The sequence below is a fragment of the Prionailurus bengalensis genome, chromosome C1 (assembly GCF_016509475.1).
Source record: "Prionailurus bengalensis isolate Pbe53 chromosome C1, Fcat_Pben_1.1_paternal_pri, whole genome shotgun sequence".
In the NCBI taxonomy this organism is placed as follows: domain Eukaryota; kingdom Metazoa; phylum Chordata; class Mammalia; order Carnivora; family Felidae; genus Prionailurus; species Prionailurus bengalensis.
The window spans coordinates 38,513,859-38,535,344 of record NC_057345.1 but is presented as its reverse complement, the minus strand read 5'-3'; the positions used below and the strand labels follow the sequence as shown (position 1 = coordinate 38,535,344).

General features: G+C 47.0%; 1 protein-coding gene across 2 annotated transcripts in view; it reads left to right on the top strand.

Moving 5' to 3' along the window:
• AGBL4 (AGBL carboxypeptidase 4) overlaps positions 1–20,867 on the top strand; it is a 1,479,620-nt gene extending 1,458,753 nt beyond the window's left edge. Inside the window, exons 12-13 of one of the 2 annotated variants that reach the window (XM_043574931.1) lie at positions 1,178–1,274; positions 20,714–20,867. In XM_043574931.1, the coding sequence (XP_043430866.1) occupies positions 1,178–1,274; positions 20,714–20,822 (206 nt within the window). In that variant the 3' untranslated portion in view covers positions 20,823–20,867. Of the gene's footprint in view, positions 1–1,177; positions 1,275–7,218; positions 8,585–20,713 lie in introns of those variants that run through there. The other variant, XM_043574930.1, reaches the window with a different exon arrangement.
• Positions 20,868–21,486: the final 619 nt, after the last annotated feature.

The window sequence follows — 21,486 nt, the reverse complement described above, 5'->3', positions numbered from 1 at the left end:
GTGGAAGGAGGGTCAAAGTCATAGCATAGAATAACACGTGAGCTAGGAAATATCGTTGCAGACATTTTTAGAAAATACCATGTGCCATACGCAGAATGTGGCAGAGCCAGGATTTGGATTAGATGCATCTGATTCCAAGATTTCTGCTCTACTTTTTTAGTCCAGTCCACAGGGACCTCTCCTCTCCTCTGCACCCCTGTAGTCTTACTGTCAGCACACACAGTGGTGATTTGGTCTCCCCAAGCCAGCTGGAGCCTGACTAGGTTAAAAGGAGCAGACCAGGGTCTGCTGGTTGGAGAGGCCGTGCCTAATGCCAGCTTGCGAACTCTTTAAAGAAGGGGACAGAGAAGGTCGGTCACATGCAGAGGAAGAAAGCAGGTGGCGGCCCCAGAGCACAGCGAGCCTGCGGCACATCTCAGTGTCATAAACGACTTGTCTGGTGTTTTTCCTCCTCCCACCAGGCACTGGCCTGGGATGACTCAGCCCTTGACAGAAAAGGTGCCTTCAGGATGGGAAACAGCCCAGGGTGGTGGAACGTTCACTGCTCTGGAGTCAGACATTCCTGAATTGGAGCCCTGGCTCTACCATTGCCTAAGTTAGGCAGCCTTGGACAAGTACCTTAACCTCCCAGAGCAAAAGGGAGATTAAGATGCTTTCCCACAGGACTGTTTAAAGTGTATAAGTAAACAAAGTAGTAGTGCCATGCCAGGAACATAGTAGGTGCTCCATAAATGCTACTTTCCATGTCCTGGGCCATGTCCTACCCCAGCCTGGGGACTTCTTGAAGACGGTGGTGAAACTCATTTCACTGTTCCACGAACACCAGTCAGAGCGCGGAAGCCCAGTGAGCCCCAGAGGGACACAGTATGTTCCAAAAGCCAGGAAGAGAGCTTTGAGGTAAGATGACCCAGACCCATATCCTGGTTCCTCTCTAGTCCTGTGACCTCGGGCAAATTATTTAATTTCTTTGTACCTTGATTTCCTCATCTGTGAAATGAGGAAAAGAATAGTGTCGAAAATTGTGTGAAGATCAAAAAAGGCAGTACATAGAAAAAGCTTAGAATGGTGATTCTAGGTGGTATTGCTGCCTCTATTACTGTTATCATTTTTATTACCAGCCCTCTTTTTTCTGACTCGGTCTCCTTTCAAAGTTGCTCCTTGACGCACACTATTGCAGATATGAAGCTGGGACGGAATGTGGCAAGAACATTTTTGGATTATTATCGGCTGAACCCCCTGGTCGAGAGAGTGGCAATTCCCATGCCGAGGCTGCGGTAAGTGACAGGGCAGAACTGTGTGGCTCACGTTCTGTTGAACCAGCTTTGTATCCAGGGTCGACTTCCCTTGGCTTCTCTCTGGCCCTCAGTTTCCTATCGGTGGCATGGGAAAGATAATCCCTGCCCTGCCACAGAGTGTATGGGGCAGAAGAACTTAACAGCATGTTTTCTGACTATAAAGTATCGTCACAGTGTCAGTGTGGGGTGGTCGCGTTTCCGGGTCTAACATGGGAGTCCACGGGGATGGGAGTTGCTGGGGAACTGAGCGCAGTTATTGTTCTAAGTTAGTCTGGGTGTCTCCATGTGCTACTTCATCTGGTTGCTCATCCTCTAGAATTCCTATTTCATCTAGGCTCATAAAGTCTCTGATCCTTCCATTTTCACATCTGTACAGTGGGGACGGTGGCACTCACCTGGAAGGTTATTATGAGATGTGTGTTAAAGCACCCTACATATTGTCAGACATACACATATCCCCTTAGAACATGATAGTCCCTCAAGATGCAAAGGTTTAGGGCTGGGAAGGACATACACCTAAGAAGTTTTACATCAGGTCTTCTGATGGAGTCAATATTTTGGGCCAGTGAGGAGAGAAGGTCAGGGGATAAGTATCCTTCTGGAGAGCTAGACCAGAGCCCAAAGTGCTGGGCATTCCCATGCTTCCTGGAAGTAAGCCCAGTGAGCATTTGGACAGTGACATCCAATGGCATCTGGAATTGTGCTGGCCCTGCCTTACCTCTTGGCCTCATTTCCTACTCTCTAGTGATCCAGCCTCCCTAAAGGACAGAATGATGTCCAACTTACTTCTGCCAGACCAGTCTTCCCACTGACCTTGCCCATGACCTTGTCCATATGCTTTGCTGCCTTAGGGCCTTTGCACTGATGCACCTTCCTCCACACCCTATTATTAAGAAAAACAATATTAATCACTGTTATCTATTGAGCAAAGCACTTTTTGTACATGATCTTATTTATTCCTCATATATATTATATTCCCCATATTACAAATGAGGAAAAGAAAGCTCAGAAAGGTGAAGAGAATTGTCTGAGGTCAAAGAGATTTTGGCAGAGGCAGGATTTGACCTAGGATTTTTTTTCATTCCAAAGCTAGACTAAAATCGAGTTAAGTTCCAGCTTAAGCACGAAGTCTTTGTCACTATCAATGTGGGTTCAAATTCTGTCTCAGGCTCATCCTAACTGTGGGATCTTAGGCAAGTTCCTTGGCCTCTTGAAACCTCTCTCTACCATAAAGTGGGGGCAATAACTGAAGTCTCTCAAGATGGTTTTAAAAATTAGATGCAAGCTTGGTGTTGTGCCTGGCAGTCCATAGCGGCTCAATAAATGTTTCTGTCTCCTCTGGCTTCTGGGTTGCAACCCCAGATGTCCAACCAGTTTATCATGGCCTGGCACAAGTCCCTGGACTCCTCTGGTTGGGCTGGAAGATCTCTCTCAGGGCTACCTTCCACCATGATGTGAGTCCCATGTCTCCACACAGAGTCTACAGAACAACGTACTCTGGCTCATACTGTGTCTCAGATTATTCGCTAATCATCTAGGGTATTTGTGCCCCCCATCCTATTCCTGGTGGATTAAAAACTCCTTCAGGAGGATCATGTCTGTTTCTTCTCTGTGCTTCCACAGTACCTAGACCGCACTGAGCCTGCATGCTGAGCCTGTATTCATTCCCTCATTCATTCACTCAGGAAAACCAGCACTTTATGCCAGGCCCTGGGGGGAGAGAGGTGCTTGAATGAGTAAGTGATTAGGGCATGACCCTGCCTGCCTTTGAGGAGCTCACCTCTAGAGTAAAGTGCTCAGTTCATTCTTAGAAGTCATTCTTGATTGGTTAAAGTTCTCAAAAATTCAAAGCTTTAGAACACTCAAAAGAATTCTTAGAATCTCATTTACAAGTTAATTTGGGGATTGTCTCTTTCAGGTCCTCTGTCAGCCTGAATAAAATTATTCTGATCCCTTAGACTTCTTTCTAGCTTGTGGCACTGTCGGTGAAATGGTGTTGACACTGGGGGAGACTAGCAATCGTTCAGGCCCTCTTCATAATGCAGATGAGGAAGCTGAGGCCCAGGGGGCACACAGCACTGGTCACAACCAGGACTAGAGCCCCAGCCCCACGACCCCCAGGCTGCTGTTCTCAGCATCAGTTAGCAAAGAGTTCCTCCAGATGGCCAGGACGTGGGAACCTGAAACTGGATGGAAAGGATGCAAGGAACTCTCGGGGCCCTGGGTTCAACCTTTCACTGGACCTCTTTGCTCTAAGCTTTGGAGCCTCTTTAGAAAAGAGCTGGAGATTCACTCCTCAAAATTACCAGCCTTGAAGACTTGAGGTAAACGCACCCACCCTTAAATTTAAAACAAAACAAACTCCCTCTCCATCCTCACATCTCACACCTCGGTCTCATCAAACTATGAGTATCACTGAACTCTCAGTTGGTCGGCAGGCCTTGAGAAATGAATTGCCAGGAGGACACAGGCTCTGATTTGGGACTTGAGCTTGTCCCCTTTTTTGGTATTATTTTCCACCCAAGCATCAAATAATATAAGTGGAAGAGTAGTTCTGATTTTAAAGGAAAATTACATGTTTTGACTCAAAATTAATCTTTGTTTTCTCTCATCTCTGTGGATAATCATAATATGTCAGTTTACACCCATGTGCTGGTGGGAGCCTATTGGATGCCAGGCCACCCTTCAGAGAGGGTCCCTTGGGTGGGTCAGCAGTGTGGGCCCAAAAGCATAGCCTCAGGGATGTGGCCTTGATGACCAAAGCTGAGACCACACACTTCTCTGGACCACAGTAACATAGCTACAGAACTAAAGCTGAAAAGGTCCCATCAAGGTGGATGAAAATCAGAAAAAATGAACAGGACAGGTGAGCCTCTGTGGGGAGACAGAGCATGAGTGTGGAAGGTGGGCTGGTCTCTGAGTGTGGGGTGGGCTCAGGCTCAGGGACAGGCTGGGAAGGCCGGATCCATGGTGGAGTTTTAATGTGTATGTTGATGGGTGGGAATGATCACCTATTCAACACACTGGAGCCCACCATGTGCCAGGCTGTGCCCTGGGTATTAGGGGACATAGAGAGCCCCCACCCATCAGGAGCCTAGATTACAGAGAAAGGCATGTAACATGACAAGATACCAAACAGTGTGGGAAAATGCTCAGCTACATATCAGGTTATACTCCCTCTCAAAAACCTTCCAAGGCTCCCCATTACCTTCAGGGTAGTGTTCCAGTTCCTCTTCTTGCTATTCAAAGCTCTGGCTTACAACTTGAGTTTCATTCACAGCTTGCCAGCACACCTCTTCCCCTGTGAGCACCCTCTCCACCCCATCTGCTTCCTACAACTTTACACCTCATGCTTCAGTATGAACAGATCAACTGCGTCCATGCTTCTATGTCTTTGTTCATCCTATTTTTCCTCTTCCTGGAATGTTCTTCCATTTTGTCTCTAGATGGTGAATTCCTATATACTTTTCAAGTCCAGTGGAAACATCACACCTCTGCTTCACTGTCCCTGTTCTCCACCTTAGATAGACCTGCTTCCTCTTTACTGGATACCTAACTGCATTTTGCACACACCTGTAGCATTGCATGTCCCATAGAGTATTGTCATGGCACTTTGCACACCTGGCTTCTCCACTAGACAGGTTTCTCCTTAAGGGGCTACGTTGGGTCACTCCTGTACCTTTAGTGCACAGTGCACAGCCTAGCAGGGAGTAAACCCTAAATAAGCCCCAAATGTATGAATTCTAGAATGGTAAAACTGAAGAAGCCCCTAAGAATTATTGACTCAGCCCCTTCATGTTTAGGAAAGAACAGTGACAGCCAACCAGAAATTCCCTTCCCATCTGGCCAGCATTTGCAGCCAGCAGGACTATCCCAAGGAGGCTTCAGGGAGGAAGTGGGGTTTGAACTTGCTTTTAAAGGACATGTAGCTCTTAAATGGGTGAAACAGAAAAAGGAGAGAGGGTATTCTATGTTGGAGATAGGGTGGAAGGCAGGAGGTGGGGCCTAAAAAGACACATTCTGAGGCAATGACATTCTGATGTTTAGAGCAATGGAGATGGTAAGGAGAAGACCAAAAGTTCATTTTTACTCATCCAACACTCCCCAAGCTCCTAATCCATGCCAGGCCTGAATTTTGCTCAGGAGTTCTAGAGAAAGAGCAAATGCATTAAACTCACAGTCTAGTGAGAAAAACAGATAGGAAAAGAACTACCTAGAAAAAGTGTACCAAGGGTGAGGCACAAAGTACTGCAGGAGCCTTGAGGAGGAAGAAGCTTATTTTCTGGGAAGTCTGCTTCCCAAGTGAGTCTGGAGAGGTGGAAGTAGGCATTATAGGAAGAGGAACAGAGGCCCGGATGTATGGGGTATTTGCCTTCCAATGCCTTTTCTCTCTCTTTGCCCCCATCTTCAGTTACAGAAGCTCTTTATCAGTCATTTGCACATTCACACTTCTCCATGGCCACTGCATGCCTTCTCTCATGCCACCATCTACCTAGGGCTGCCCCACTTGTGATTGTACTGAGCTTGCCTCTCTAGGGGAAGTACACCCTCCTTTACCCCCATGAAAACATACCCATCTACTTCTCATGCTCCCTTTGGTATTAAGAACCACAGCCCTCAATGACATATGAATGGCACCCTATAATTTGCAAAGCTCTCCCCTAACACCCATTTACCAGAGTCTATGAGGCAGGAAGGACATGGGCTCTTTTCCCTATTTTAGAAATGAAGAAACGGAAGATAGAGAGAAGGGAGGGGACTTCAAGAGCACATTGCCTGTAAACAACATTACAAGCGTGTACTCTGGGTTGTAAATGGGTCCTGAGGCCTAGGAGTATCTCGTCCATGCTAGACAGCTTTGGCAGGTTAGCTGGGTCCTGCAGTGAGTGGAATTTCCAACAGCGAGGCCTCCTGGTCGGGGAGAGATGTTGGGGCAAGGTGTCCCTTTTGTGTACTGCCACCTTTTACATTTTGACCTTATTCATGACTCCTCAACAATGAAGGAAAATGGGTACCCCAAGGTCAGAGTGTGAGGGGCTCCAGAAAGTTGCTTCTTCAGTCCTAACTCAAACAGCCCAAGAGAGATTCTGTATGTATGGCGTTCACCACTTTCTTTTCGTGCTTTGTAATTCTTATTATTTTGTGTATTTCGTGCAACTGTCTCCTTTACTAAATTGTAACCAACTTGATGATAACATCAATGTCTGACTCATCTTTGTCGTCTCCAGAGGCCATGGGACCATACCTAATATCCAGCACCATGACTTTGTAAATTACAGCAGGCAAAGAGAGACTTCTGTAGGTACATTTACTCATATCATTTCACCTCACAACAGCCCTGCAAGATTGCAATATTTTATCCCCATTTTACAAATAAAGCCCATAGAGGTTAAATAACTTTCCCAAGATAACACCTCTCCTACATAGCCAACCTGGGAACTCTGGTGAGTTCTTCCTGGCTCTAAAGCCTACCCTTTCCACTGCAAACAAATCTTAGTCCAATACATGAATGAATGGCACATCAGCTCATCAGCCAACAACATAACAAACAAGGTCCTATATGAGGGAAAATGCAAAAATGGATAAAACTTGGTCCCTGTCTGCAAAGGAGCTCATAGTCTAGCAGGTGAGCTAACAGAGAGAAGGCAGGTACTGAAGAGTAGTGTTAAGGGCATTGTGTTGGGTGCTCGGTCCTGAGACTCAAGTATGCATCCATCCATCTAGCAGTCCTTTGTTGAGTTTTGATGCCTGCTTTGAACCAGACCCTGGGTTGGGTTTCTGGGACACAGAGAAGAGGAAGACAAGCCACTGCTCCCAGGAAGTCAAAATTCAGTGGGGGAGATAGACACGCACAGAAAAGATTTCAATCTGGTGTATATATGTGCTATCTTTCTTCTCTCTTTCTGTTATCTCCTCTTTGCAGGAAAGAAAAGCCCCCTCCCTACAAGTACCCACTCACGCGAGGCCCAGCCAGGAACCACCCCAACGGCAAAGGGGACAAGAAGAGCTCAGTGAACCACAAAGACCCTTCAAACTCTTTTTAAGGACGTGGAGTCCAGGGAGGTCTTGTGGAGGCGGGAGCATGCATTTTCTGCTAGGGCATGAAATTAATCACCCTTCTCTAGTTTCCAAAATAAGGGGTGTGAGATAATGAATAAGCTAGGGAAAGGGAAGGAAAATATGAGAAATTTCATCATCAGTTTTCCCTTTTACCAATGGAAAATCAATTGTGGGACTTCAGCATAAGGCTCAGGAACAAAATAGGAGGCTCAAACCACTCAAGTACAGATGCTATTTTCCACAACACAGAGATCCTCACAGGAAGAGGAAAAGCTACACACCCCTTTTGAGAGGTTTGTCACATCTCAGGTCAGTGCTTTGGAAGCCCCTTTACCTTTTAAAGTTGTAGAGCTACTTTGGGACTAGGTGACGGTTGTTTACAGTTTTAGAAGTGCACTGTCCGTGCTCACTGATCCAAAACACCATCAACAACACATACAACCCAAAGACGAATGTACTGCTGGGAACAATGGGACAGAATTTTTGAAATCGCAGCGGTCTGAGGCATATTATCACTGTGCCTATCAGCCGCATGCATTTCCCAATGACCTGGGGAGCTTAACTGAAACCTTAGCTCCAAAGACAAAAAGTATTGGTCACTGCTTCCAAAAGGTCTATCATGGTTCACATCGCCAGATTCCAGTGTCACACCTGGCCACTGAAGACGTGGGCATGGATACTCTGCGATGGGGGGAGGCTGGTCGCCAGGTAAAGGAGATGTAGAAGGCAAGAGAACGCCCCCCCCCCCCCCCGGCCAAGGCAAGGGGATGATAAAATAAATCAGCAGCAGTAGCAATTCCCAAGGTGGGAAAGCTAAATCTTGTGCATTTTTCTAAAGAGTAAAGTGCCTTTGTATGACGAATGGGTCCAGGGGAGTCTGCTCCCTTCCTGTCTGTGAAGCAGCAAGCTGAGTCACCATGACAGCCTGCTAATTAAAATGACCTCCCGGAAATGAGGATTTGGAGATAGGGAGAGGAAGGGAGGCTCAAGGGAGATAGGGCCTTTAGCACAAAGCTCCAGTTAAGCATTCTTTTGCTTTGGGTTGGAGATTTTTAAAGTTTGTTGCAAAAATGGAAAGCAAAGCTTATTCTCTCTTTGCTTATTGGTTTTCAGAAATGATAACAAAGAACCACATGTTAGTTGGCTACAAATGTTGTGTTGTATATACAGCTTCTCCTCTGGGTTCTTATTGTCCAGAGGGACACAAATAAAGTGGTTTATGCAGCTCTTCTGTTGCTCTGAACGTTCTTGGCGCCCTTCCCTTTAGGTCTTCCACTCCCGCAAGAACCAGCCAGCCAACCCAATCTGGTGTAACTCGCACTTTGCTGTCAGGGTCTCTGTCATTTGGATGAGGATGAACAGTCAAGACTTGACTTTCCAGCAGTTCCTGTGTCACAGTCCTGGGGAGTTTAGCTGAGTGCAACCAGCTCAATGTGAGCCAAGAGCATGGCAGGTCTTTCAGAAATGACAGCGTCTCTGGAGACAGCATGAACAGAGGCAGGCTGCAGAAAATAGGCATGGTGACAGTCCAGATCTATTTTTCCTGGTCAGACTGTTTCCATAATGTTGTGGCCATATTTAGGCCCCCCACTTTTTAAAAACTGCGTTCATTAATTGGATCACAGGCCTCACAACCCCAGGCATGCTGGCGGGTTAAAACTCTGGGATCTAACTCTGCATCCAAACCTTGTTTCTGTCTTTTAACATCTGTGTGATCTTGGGCAAACTATTTTATCTGTCTGAATCTTAGTTTCCTCACCTGTAAGACGGTAACAGTGAGACCTGCCTTATTACAGTTGTTATGTAGGTTTAACAAACTGAGGGCTGGGAAGTGTCGGCAAGGGTGGTCAATAAGAGACAGCTGTATTATTTGGGATATGACCAAGATGGTGAGGTGTCTGCAAATAATTTCCCATTGAAAACAGATGAGGAGATGAGTTGTTTATCCCTGAGATGAAAAATAAGAGGGAGCGGAAGTAGGAAAGTGAGATCACAATGTCTAAAAAGCTGAAAGAACATCTTGGACGTTCTTTTTGTCCAAAAGAAACAAACCTGTTCTGTGTTGCCAAAGGTAAGAACCAAATCCAGGGAGGTAGTCTCAATAAGACAGATGTCAGCTCAAAATATGAGGAAAACTTTCTAGCGAATAGTTTCTGGCCAATGGATGGGCTTTGTAGGGAGACAGCAAGCTCCCCGTTATCAGATGTGTGCAAACAGTCTTAATGAACATCTTTCATGGAAGAAATGGAAAGGGCTCCTTCCCTGGGAGGATGCTGGATGCTCTGTGGCATCATCTCCTGGTCTATAACTCTGGAGGGGAATGGCATGAGGCAGGTGATTACATTCTTGATGTCAAAGAATGGAGTTTACAGTATAAAAAGTATCATCTAATGCTAAACAAATGATATTAAATGTCTCTGAATTACAGCATATGGACCCTGCTAACATTTAGAATTCCTTAAGAGGGAAAAATGCATAGCTATGAGGCAGACTGTAGGATATGTTTGCAATAGGATTACTGCTTCTTTCCATTGGTGGAGCAGAGAAGAAAGGGCTATCCAAGAGACCAGGGGTTGCCAGTGGACCTCCCTGTGACCTTGGCCTGTTCAGCAACTCCCCAGATTTCTTGGACCAAGTTATAACTATGGTCTCACGTTACACAGGAAGGTTTTCAGCAAGGAGATAGACAGAAGACAGCACCCATCTGGCAGGTGAACCAGCCAGAAGCTACTAGCTGCCCCAGCCCCAGCAGGGGGCGCTCCAGCCTCTCTTCTTGCCTGCTCACCCTCATCTCTGCATCCAGACACAAGTGGGTAGAAAGGGCTACCGACCCAGTGTTCTGAGGAAAGTGAGCTATCTCCGCCAAAAGGAAGGGTGGAGAGGGAGAGACATACTGGTCTTCTGCCTGGCCCTCACACATTTTTCCATGAACACTGCCAACTTTGTTCTCCTCTAGACCAGAGGCTCAGAGACAGGACTAAAGGTCTATTTATTGTCAAAAGCTATGGTAGGCAAGCCAGAGGCCACCCAGATTCATTGTGCAGAAGCTCACAGCAGATGCTGAGTCACCTGCCTCTGGTGACAATGCCCGCGGCAGGAGGGGACCTTTAGCTCACAGATTTCCCGGTTGCCTTTGGGGCAGGGGCATGGGATGAGTTTGAGTCCTTTCCAATGATAAATGACATACCTAAGACCTATGTAAGAGGACTCTGGCTCATTTTCCTAAGTAGTAAGAGTAATGCCAACCATGGAAGTCTGGAGTGATTAACATTCATTGAGCCTCAATTCATACACCTGCCGAATATTTATTGGGCATTTGCTGTGTGCCACACATTGTGCTAGATGCCTTTGCATCCATTGTCTTATTTAATTTTCCCAACGGTCCCTTAATGTATCATTTTTTCACTTTGCCCAGGTGAGAAAATTGAGGCTCCTAAAAGTAAAATCCTTTGTTACCATTCATCTTGGCTAGTGAAAATCTGGATTCAAAACCAGCTCCCTTTCTACTGCTCTATACTGGGCCCTCTCCATTGGTCTCTAGGGAAAATCAAGTCAAAACAGGAGAACAGGTGGAAGCAGAATAACAAGTGACCAATGGCATCACTTAGATGTAGCAGGGAATGGGGAGAGAGGCAGGAAATACGTAAGTTTCTAGGTCGGGTGTATGAGTAAGAATTTCAGGACTTTTTAGCACCTGTTGCTGAAACCTTGTCTTCTTCCTGTCTCTCACTCCCACACACCTGCCTGAGTTCGTGCTGAGCACACCCAACAAGGTAGGGTTTGGGCAAGTGGCCCATTTATCACTTGACGTGCAGAGACTTCTATATCTCCCAGGGCTTCTGGAAGCTCAGCTAGGTAGTCGTTGCAGGACCCATCCAGGCACCCTCTGGGTTACTAACCCCATGCAGATAATCTCCTTTCTTCTGGAGTGTGTGAGCTGACCCTACAGTGTCCCCCAATTGTTGTTCAGAATTCTTCCACTGAGTCCTGCCTCCTGAGCATTTTAAGGGCACCAAGAGTAGAGATCCTTTCCTCATGGTTCAGCTTAGCCAGAGGGGCACCAGAGCAGACAGAAGAAGGGAGACGTTATAATGTCATAAGAGCAGCCTGGGTTTAAAAACTCAGATAAACCAAATGTGAATCCCAGCTCTTCTATTAACTAGCTGTATGGCTTTGGGAAAAGAATTTAACCTCTTTAAGCCCTGGGAAGGATAATCTAACCCCCCTAGTTATTGTGAGGATTAATGTAATGAAATCTATGTACAACAGAATGTCTGTAGTTAATACTGTATTGTGCACCTAGACATTTGTTAAGACAGTAGAGCTCATGTTAAGTTCTTATAGCAACAGTAACAACAACAACAAAAACAAAAAACAACAAAAAAGAGGCACAAGGAAACTTTTAAAGGCAACGGACATGTCCATTACCTTGATTGGAGCTGGTATCACAGATGCTTGCATATGTGCAAACTCATCACATAGTATACATTAAATTTGTGCAGTTTTTCTATATCAATTATACCTCAGTGAAAGTTGTCTAAAAACTATAATAACATCTATAAAATACCTGGCATAGAGTAGAACTCTTTCCCCAAAACACCTCCATCCCTATTTGCCCCTTACTTGCTTGCTAAGGTTGAAAACCTCTTCTCTTGGAGCCAAAAATTCTGTTTATGCTCCACTGACATACAGACAGGGGTAAAAATTCTTCCTGAGTAGAGGACAGGGGTGAGAGAAGTGTCCAGAAAAGTGACAGTCACGCTGAGGGATCAGCGTCAGGCCAGGGACCTAGGTTTTATTCATCATCGTGGCTTCAGCATTAACAGAGATCATGCACCAGGGGCTGTGCTCACTGAGTGTGGAATGAACAAATGTTGGGAGTGGGGTAGTGGCAAGGGCCCTGAACCCGTGAGGGAGAGGAGAGAGGCTTTGTAAGTTGGGGCTCTGAAAAGAGGGGGAGATAGTGTTGGGCACAACGGTCCCAAACCTGAATTGAGGCAGGACTGGCAAAACTAAACAGAGAAAGGAGTATAGGTTCTGCGAGATATCTTGTTTTATTAAAATAACAAAAGATTTTTAGCAGGATTTATTAGAGGCCCTTTCTGTGTTGTCTGTGATTTGCACGCACCTTCTCAGGGATGGTCTCTGAAGTTCACACCGATGTGCTGTGCTGGCTGCAACTCAGACCTCCCTGAGCATTCTCCCCTCTGTTACCTCTTCCTGCTGTCACCCAGCTCCCGGCACTTGCGGTAAGCACAGGGCTTACTCCCCATCTTGCAGATGAAGAAACAGATCAGTGCAGTAAAGTCCCTTGACTGTGGTCCACAGCTGGGAAATAAGTAGGACAGGGCCAAGGCAGCAGCCCGCCTCTGCCACACCCCACTGTCCTTGGTTCAACGCCAAACCTCAGTGCTAAGCCTGGCCAGTTCAGAAAGTTACCTTGTGACGCCTCTTCTAGCTCCTTGATGCTCAGAATTTGCTTGTCCCCAAAGACCTGGGATCTATTTTTGGCTGACCTTATGTGAATCTTAAATCCAAATCTGCTTCTCTCCCTGGCATTATCTGTCTGGGTTAATGTCTTCTCCCACCTAGTCGCCCCAGCCAGAAGCCTTGCCATTGGCTCAACTCCCTTCTTTTCCTCTCCCCGCGCAGCCAGCCAGGCCCCAAAGCCCGCTGCTTCTGCCTCTGTGATATGTCTGCCTGCAAGCGGTGTAAGGGAGTGACTCTGGAGTCCCTAGACTTGAGATTTAATCTCAGCTCCACCACTTGCAATTTTTGCCTTGTGAGTCATTTAAAGCAGTTTACTTTCCTCATCATTAAAATGGAGAAACACTTCCGACAGGCTTGCTGTGCATCTTCCTTCCACTCTCCTTGCCTTCCCATTCACTCCCTCCTGTTCACTCCCGCCATCATGTCCTACCTGAATTGCTGTAACAGCCCCTCTTTCCCCATCCTGCCTCCCGATGCTGTCCTGCTAACTTCCTCACTCTCTCTCCAGAGGTGCTTACAGGATCTCTATAAAATGTGACCCCACGTTTATGGCACCTCTTTCAGATCAAATGTCTAACTCAGGAACCTGGATGTCATCCTAATTTTGTGCCTTTCAACCTCCCTTCTGATCAGCTGCCACATCCTGATGGTTCAGTCTGTTCAGTGTCTCTCAGATCCATCCACCATTTCTACTCTTCTTAACTAAAGAAAATTCTTCTCGTCATTCAAGACTTAGCTCGGATATCCCAGCTCCGTGGCATCCACCCCAGTCCCCTCAGTTGGAATTAAGTCCCTCCTTTCCTTGTGTCCCCAGCACTTATGTCTCTGTTTATCAGTTATTCCACTACCACGACTGTCCTCTCCCCCAGTATCGTTTCATTTCTTAGAGAGCAGAGATTGGGTTTTTCTCATCTCTGTACCCCTTGTAGCGCCTACCACAGTTCCAGACACATCAGAGGCACTCAGTGTGAGTGTAGCAGAATAAAAGAGAGAACGAGTCTCAAATCCCAAACACCATCCTGAGCATCTCCTCATAACTGGATCCTGACTACAGTCTCCTCTTCCCAAAGCACTGAGCTCTTGGAGACGTTCCGCTGCTCAGACTTCCTCCGTGGCTCCCTTTACCTGTGGGACAGAGTTCCAACTCAGCACGAAGGGCGGCGTGGTGTGGTGGAGCGAGTGCTTTGGACCTGGAGTCCTGGACAGTCTTCAAGGCCATACTCACTGGGGGAAGATGGAGGAAATAGATTTACTTCGTCTCTAGTCCTTTCTTGATGGCCAGATTCTTGTTCAGAGCTCAAGGCAATTGGACCATTTTTTCTTACAGCAGCAAAGACAACTATTGTTGCTGCTGCTACTGCTGTCACTACTACCACCATCTACTACTACCACCATCTACTACTACTGCTGCTACTACTACCACCACCACCACCACACCGCTACTGCTGCTGCTGCTGCTACCACCATCTACTACTACTACTGCTACTACCACTAGTACTACTGCTGCTACAACTACTACTACCACCACCACTACTGCTGCTGCTGCTACTACTACTAACACCATCTACTACTACTGCTACAACCACCACCACCACTACTGCTGCTACTACCACCATCTACTACTACCACCATCCACTACTACTGCTGCTACTACTACCACCACCACTACCACCACCAGCACCACACTGCTGCTGCTGCTGCTGCTGCTACTACCACCATCTACTACTACTACTGCTACTACCACTAGTACTACTGCTGCTACAACTACTACTACCACCACCACTACTGCTGCTGCTACTACTACTACCACCATCTACTACTACTGCTACTACTACTACCACCACCACTACCACCACCACCACCACACCACTACTGCTGCTACTACCACCACTACTGCTGCTGCTACAACCATCTACTACTACCATCATCTACTACTACCACCAACACTACCACCACCACCACCACACCGCTACTGCTGCTGCTGCTGCTGCTGCTGCTACCACCATCTACTACTACTACTGCTACTACCACTAGTACTACTGCTGCTACAACTATTACTACCACCACCACTACTGCTGCTGCTGCTACTACTACTAACACCATCTACTACTACTGCTACAACCACCACCACCACTACTGCTGCTACTACCACCATCTACTACTACCACCATCCACTACTACTGCTGCTACTACTACCACCACCACTACCACCACCAGCACCACACTGCTGCTGCTGCTGCTGCTACTGCCACCATCTACTACTACTACTGCTACTACCACTAGTACTACTACTGCTACAACTACTACTACCACCACCACTACTGCTGCTGCTGCTACTACTACTAACACCATCTACTACTACTACTACTGCTACAACCACCACCACCAGTACTGCTGCTACTACCACCATCTACTACTACCACCATCCACTACTACTACTACTACTACCACCATTACTGTTGTTGCTGCTACTACTACCACCACCATCTACTATTACTACTACTGCTACTACCACCACCACCACTACTGCTGCTACTACCACCATCTACTACTACCACCATCCACTACTACTGCTGCTACTACTACCACCACCACTACCACCACCAGCACCACACTGCTGCTGCTGCTGCTGCTGCTACTACCACCATCTACTACTACTACTGCTACTACCACTAGTACTACTGCTGCTACAACTACTACTACCACCACCACTACTGCTGCTGCTACTACTACTACTGCTACTACTACTACCACCACCACTACCACCACCACCACCACACCACTACTGCTGCTACTACCACCACTACTGCTGCTGCTACAACCATCTACTACTACCATCATCTACTACTACCACCAACACTACCACCACCACCACCACACTGCTACTGCTGCTGCTGCTGCTGCTGCTGCTACTACCACCATCTACTACTACTACTGCTACTACCACTAGTACTACTGCTGCTACAACTACTACTACCACCACCACTACTGCTGCTACTACTACTACCACCATCTACTACTACTGCTACTACTACTACCACCATCTACTACCACCACCACCACCACACCACTACTGCTGCTACTACCACCACTACTGCTGCTGCTACAACCATCTACTACTACCATCATCTACTACTACCACCAACACTACCACCACCACCACCACCACCACACCGCTACTGCTGCTGCTGCTGCTGCTACTACCACCATCTACTACTACTACTGCTACTACCACTAGTACTACTGCTGCTACAACTACTACTACCACCACCACTACTGCTGCTGCTGCTACTACTACTAACACCATCTACTACTACTGCTACAACCACCACCACCACTACTGCTGCTACTACCACCATCTACTACTACCACCATCCACTACTACTGCTGCTACTACTACCACCACCACTACCACCACCAGCACCACACTGCTGCTGCTGCTGCTGCTACTACCACCATCTACTACTACTACTGCTACTACCACTAGTACTACTGCTGCTACAACTACTACTACCACCACCACTACTGCTGCTGCTACTACTACTACCACCATCTACTACTACTGCTACTACTACTACCACCACCACTACCACCACCACCACCACACCACTACTGCTGCTACTACCACCACTACTGCTGCTGCTACAACCATCTACTACTACCATCATCTACTACTACCACCAACACTACCACCACCACCACCACACCGCTACTGCTGCTGCTGCTGCTGCTGCTGCTACCACCATCTACTACTACTACTGCTACTACCACTAGTACTACTGCTGCTACAACTATTACTACCACCACCACTACTGCTGCTGCTGCTACTACTACTAACACCATCTACTACTACTGCTACAACCACCACCACCACTACTGCTGCTACTACCACCATCTACTACTACCACCATCCACTACTACTGCTGCTACTACTACCACCACCACTACCACCACCAGCACCACACTGCTGCTGCTGCTGCTGCTACTGCCACCATCTACTACTACTACTGCTACTACCACTAGTACTACTACTGCTACAACTACTACTACCACCACCACTACTGCTGCTGCTGCTACTACTACTAACACCATCTACTACTACTACTGCTACTACCACTAGTACTACTGCTGCTACAACTACTACTACCACCACCACTACTGCTGCTACTACTACTAACACCATCTACTACTACTGCTACTACTACTACCACCATCTACTACCACCACCACCACCACACCACTACTGCTGCTACTACCACCACTACTGCTGCTGCTACAACCATCTACTACTACCATCATCTACTACTACCACCAACACTACCACCACCACCACCACCACCACACCGCTACTGCTGCTGCTGCTGCTGCTACTACCACCATCTACTACTACTACTGCTACTACCACTAGTACTACTACTACTACCACTACTACCACCACCACCACCACCACCGCTGCTGCTGCTGCTCCTGCTACTATTGGTGCTGCTGCTCCTACTACTGCTACTACTATTCTTGTTCACCTACTACTACTACGATAACTACTACTGTGATGACGACTGTGACTACTACCCCCACCACCACTGCAAGTACTGCCGCGGCCGATCTACGGCGAGGGCTACTGTTTCTGCTGCCGCTGCTCTGCCCTTACCGAGCACCCGCTCAGTCCCAGGCCCTGCACGGTTGCTTTGTCTTCCACGGTCTCACAACAACTCCCAGGAGAAGCTCAGGAGGTGAAGGAATCTGGCCGAAGTGGCAGTGCCTGGATGTCACCAGCCTCCGGGGCTTCTGTTCTTTCCATTTTCCCTCCACCTTTTTGTGTGCTGTCCCAAGACTGACAAGACAATGGATATTTAATTACGTAAAGCGTTGGTTTATAAAAAGCCTCCGGGAGCTCACTGGCTCGTGTTTGTTCCCGTCGTGGCCTCCTTTTGCCTATTCCTCTGAGCCCTGCCCTAGCATTCTCCTCCGTAGCTGGATGTCCCTGCGTGTCCTCCAGGCCGGAGTCTCTTCGTTTGAACAACTGCCGAAATGTCTTAACAGGCAGAGAGAGAGCTACCCTTGGACATGTAATGGCAGGAGAGATGTCGGCCTGGGGTAGTAGAGAGGAGGCCTAGCCCCTCTCTTAGCACACCCCTGACCCTATTCCTGCATTAAAAAGTAGGGACTGGTCACCAGCGACAAGCATTTGTCCTTCTAAATATCCCAAAGACTTCCTCTCCCTCCACCCCAACCCACTCCCCACCCCCAGAAATCAAACTGTAAAGTCAGAAGGCTTTAAAGACACAGCCATTAGGAAACCAGTTCTGCTCCCAGCTCTGATACTGTCTGGCCGTGTGACTTTACATAAACGTCTTGCCCTGTCTTGAGTTATCCCGGAGCTTCGACTGGTTTCAGTTTCATATTCTTTGATATGGGAGCATAGTCCTCAATCAACCTACCCCTGGGTATTGTGAGGATCCGGACAGGAAGAATGGGAAAGTACAGTATTGTGAAAAAATATTTCCTACTATTTTCTCCCCTTCTAAGAACTAACATCTTATAAAGTTTCCCTCTTGGTCTATGCCTTGCCTTTGACCTGGGTCATCCTGCCATTCATTCATCCAACAAAATATACCAAACATATTATGTTTGCCAGTCGTTTCCCATTCCTCTGCAGCCCTGATGCCTACCTGTCCTTCAAGACTCCTCCTCCAGGAAGTCTTCCCTGATCTTCCAACCCTCATAGATAACTCTTCCTCTGAGCTGCTAGAGAACTATTGTCTAAACATCTCATCTGGCACTTAGTAATAGCTTTGTATTTCACTTTTCTTGTGTATCATCTCTATCTTCCCAGCTCAACTTTGCATTGTTCTTGGGGTCTCACTCATTGCTCAGGTCCCAAGGCCGAGCACAAGGCCAGGCAGAGAGTAACCCTTCCCTGAGAGTTTGTAGTATGCTGCTGCTGCTGCTGCTGGGAATGAAGCTGGGGGTGGCTTCTCTGAGCAGAACATTTCTGTAAGGCTGATGCCCACCCCTTCTCCCTTCCTCTAGAAGTTCGTAAATAAGGGCAAGCCCTGACACCTCTGGGCAGAGTGGAACAAACCTAGCTTACAGGCCCATACAGGAAACTGTCGGACTTTAAGGCTAAGGGCATCCATGAGAAAGAGAAAAAGAAAGAGGGATGGGGAGAGGCTGGGAGAGATGAAAGAGAGAAATCAATTATGTAGGATTTGCGAGAGAGAGAGAGAGAGAGAGAGAACTTATATATTTACATTGTGTGTAAGGCTTTTATAACTTTTTAATGTTTGGGTATGAAAATGCATGGTTTTTCAGTTGTGAATGTTTATGCGTGCTTTACTGAATATAAGTGACATATCATTGCAGATTCTAAGCACATTTTTACATCAACTCCTACTCAGAGGTCCTAGGTTAAGTTTCTGTTTGAAATTCTATCTAATCTCTCAACATTTCATTCATATTAATGGGTCACCGCCTATGCCCAGCCTCCCTGGGACTGTGCCCAGCAGGATGTCAAGGCCACCTTTCCTTCCCAGTCTCAGGGAAGGCTGATGTGGATCCCAGCCAGGCCAGTCCCTGGGGTGGGAAGCTTGCCAAGATCCCTTTGCCTGACCCCGTCAGGGGGGTGAGCTCATGTTTAGATCTCTTCCCTGTATCTCAGCCTTGGTGTTCCTGTTTCTCTCTTTCTCCTTCTTCAGGCCAGCCTTGATTAAAGGTAAACAAAACAAAACAACACTGGTGTGGTGTGGTGTTAGGAAGGAAGAGGCTGCTCCCTTAACTCCCCCCTCCCGGCACCTCTCCAAATTTCTCCCAGACTGCTGAATGCTGTGGCTCCAGCACGCTCGTTTCTGTTCCATTTTAGAAGCACTCACTGAGGGTCTGCTCTAAGCAGAGCTGAATACTGAGTGGTGGTCCGAATGGAGGTACACAGCTGTGAAATAAATACTTCATTGCTCTGGCCCATAGAGCAGCTCCAGGAGGCTGGAGACTCTGACTTTGTTGAAATGCAAATACGCAGGATGGGGACTTTCCTGCATGAAGCCTCGTTCATCACGCATGCCTAAATTCATTCTTTAGTAAAGTTTAACATTTATTCTTTCATTCTTTTGTCCATTCATTCATTCATTCACCCTTAGGCAGGCCAAGTGGTTTGTTAGAAACCCAGAAACCTGGATTCAAGCCTGAGTTAGCAGCCGTCATCTTTGCCCTCTGAGCCTCAATCTTATCTGTGGAATGGAATGAAAGAATGATTTCTGGGGAGCCTGGGTGGCTCAGTCAGTTAAGCATTTGACTCTTGATCTCAGCCCAGGTCTTGAGCTCAGGTCTTGAGTTCAAGCCCCACGTTGGGCTCCGCAATGGGCATGAAGCCTACATTAAAAAAAAAAAAAAAGGACTGATTGCTCTTCCTGATCCACAGGATTACATTCAGGAACTTCAGGGGAAATGGCTGTAGTGAACATCCTCTGTATACAGCCATTCTACATACAATAGGAGGGGAGGAGGGCAAGGGACTTTGAAATGATGCATTAGATAGAGCCAGAAATGGAAGCAAAAAAATATCTAATTCCAGTCCCCTAGCATTTACACACCTTTAGAAAAGTCACTCTCCCTCTCTAAGCCTGTTTGCCCATCTATAAAATGAGCCTGTTGAAGTAGACGATCACTGAGGAGTTTTGCCATTTGGGGATTCTAGGAACTCCTCCTCCTAATCCAATCTCCTACCCTGAAAGATGGTCTCATAGTGACCTTGGAAACACATCAAGTTGCTAGATACTAATGCTATAGGCAGGATGTCTAGGTAGTAAATTTTCATACTTGGCTCAGCAGCATGGTGGTGATGCCGGCTTCCCAAAGATTCTCTCTGCCCTCAGACCTGATGCTGAACCAGACACCTCTGGAGAGATGAGACCAGCGGGTGACACGGCAAACCTTGCATACAGAAGGTGCAGTGCTGCGGACCTAATTAACATCACCGTGTAATAGACACCATGGAGCACGCTTGAGCTGCCTGACAGAATAAATAAAGCAATGCTTTATCTTAAGTCTTGGTTAACAGTGAGTAACAGACTTGTGCATTATTTACTACACTTCACTGCACAGACCTGCTATGGCGGCCCTAGACCCCGTGAGAAGGCACACCCTGATTTCAAGGATGTGCATTATAAATTGCTTGCCAAGCAACTGGAGTATTGGGACCCTGCCTGGGTGTTGTAATAGACCTGTGTGAAGAGGTGGGCACAAGAGTGTGGCTCTGGTGTCTTACAGATCCGGCTGAGATCAGCTCTGCCACCATGTGACCTTGAGCCACCTCTGTGAACTTCGGTCTCTTTACCTACAAAATAGGATTAATTAATGCCTGGGTCACAGATTTGTGAAGAATAAATAACACGATGTGAACAAATGGAAGTGTGGCTTCAAGGATAGCTATTATTATTTGCCACATTCACATTACTCGTGTGCTCAGTATTTCTAAGGTGGTCAGTCAAGCGACCACCCTGGTACATATACTTGGAAGGTATGGTCTGTCATTGTAAATGGATGGTGGGGTAACAGGGTCTTTCTTTATCAATAGCTGGTGGTCATTTGTTCACCTCCAGCAGTGTCCTCCTCCCCTCTCATTATAATATCATCATTCATTCATTCA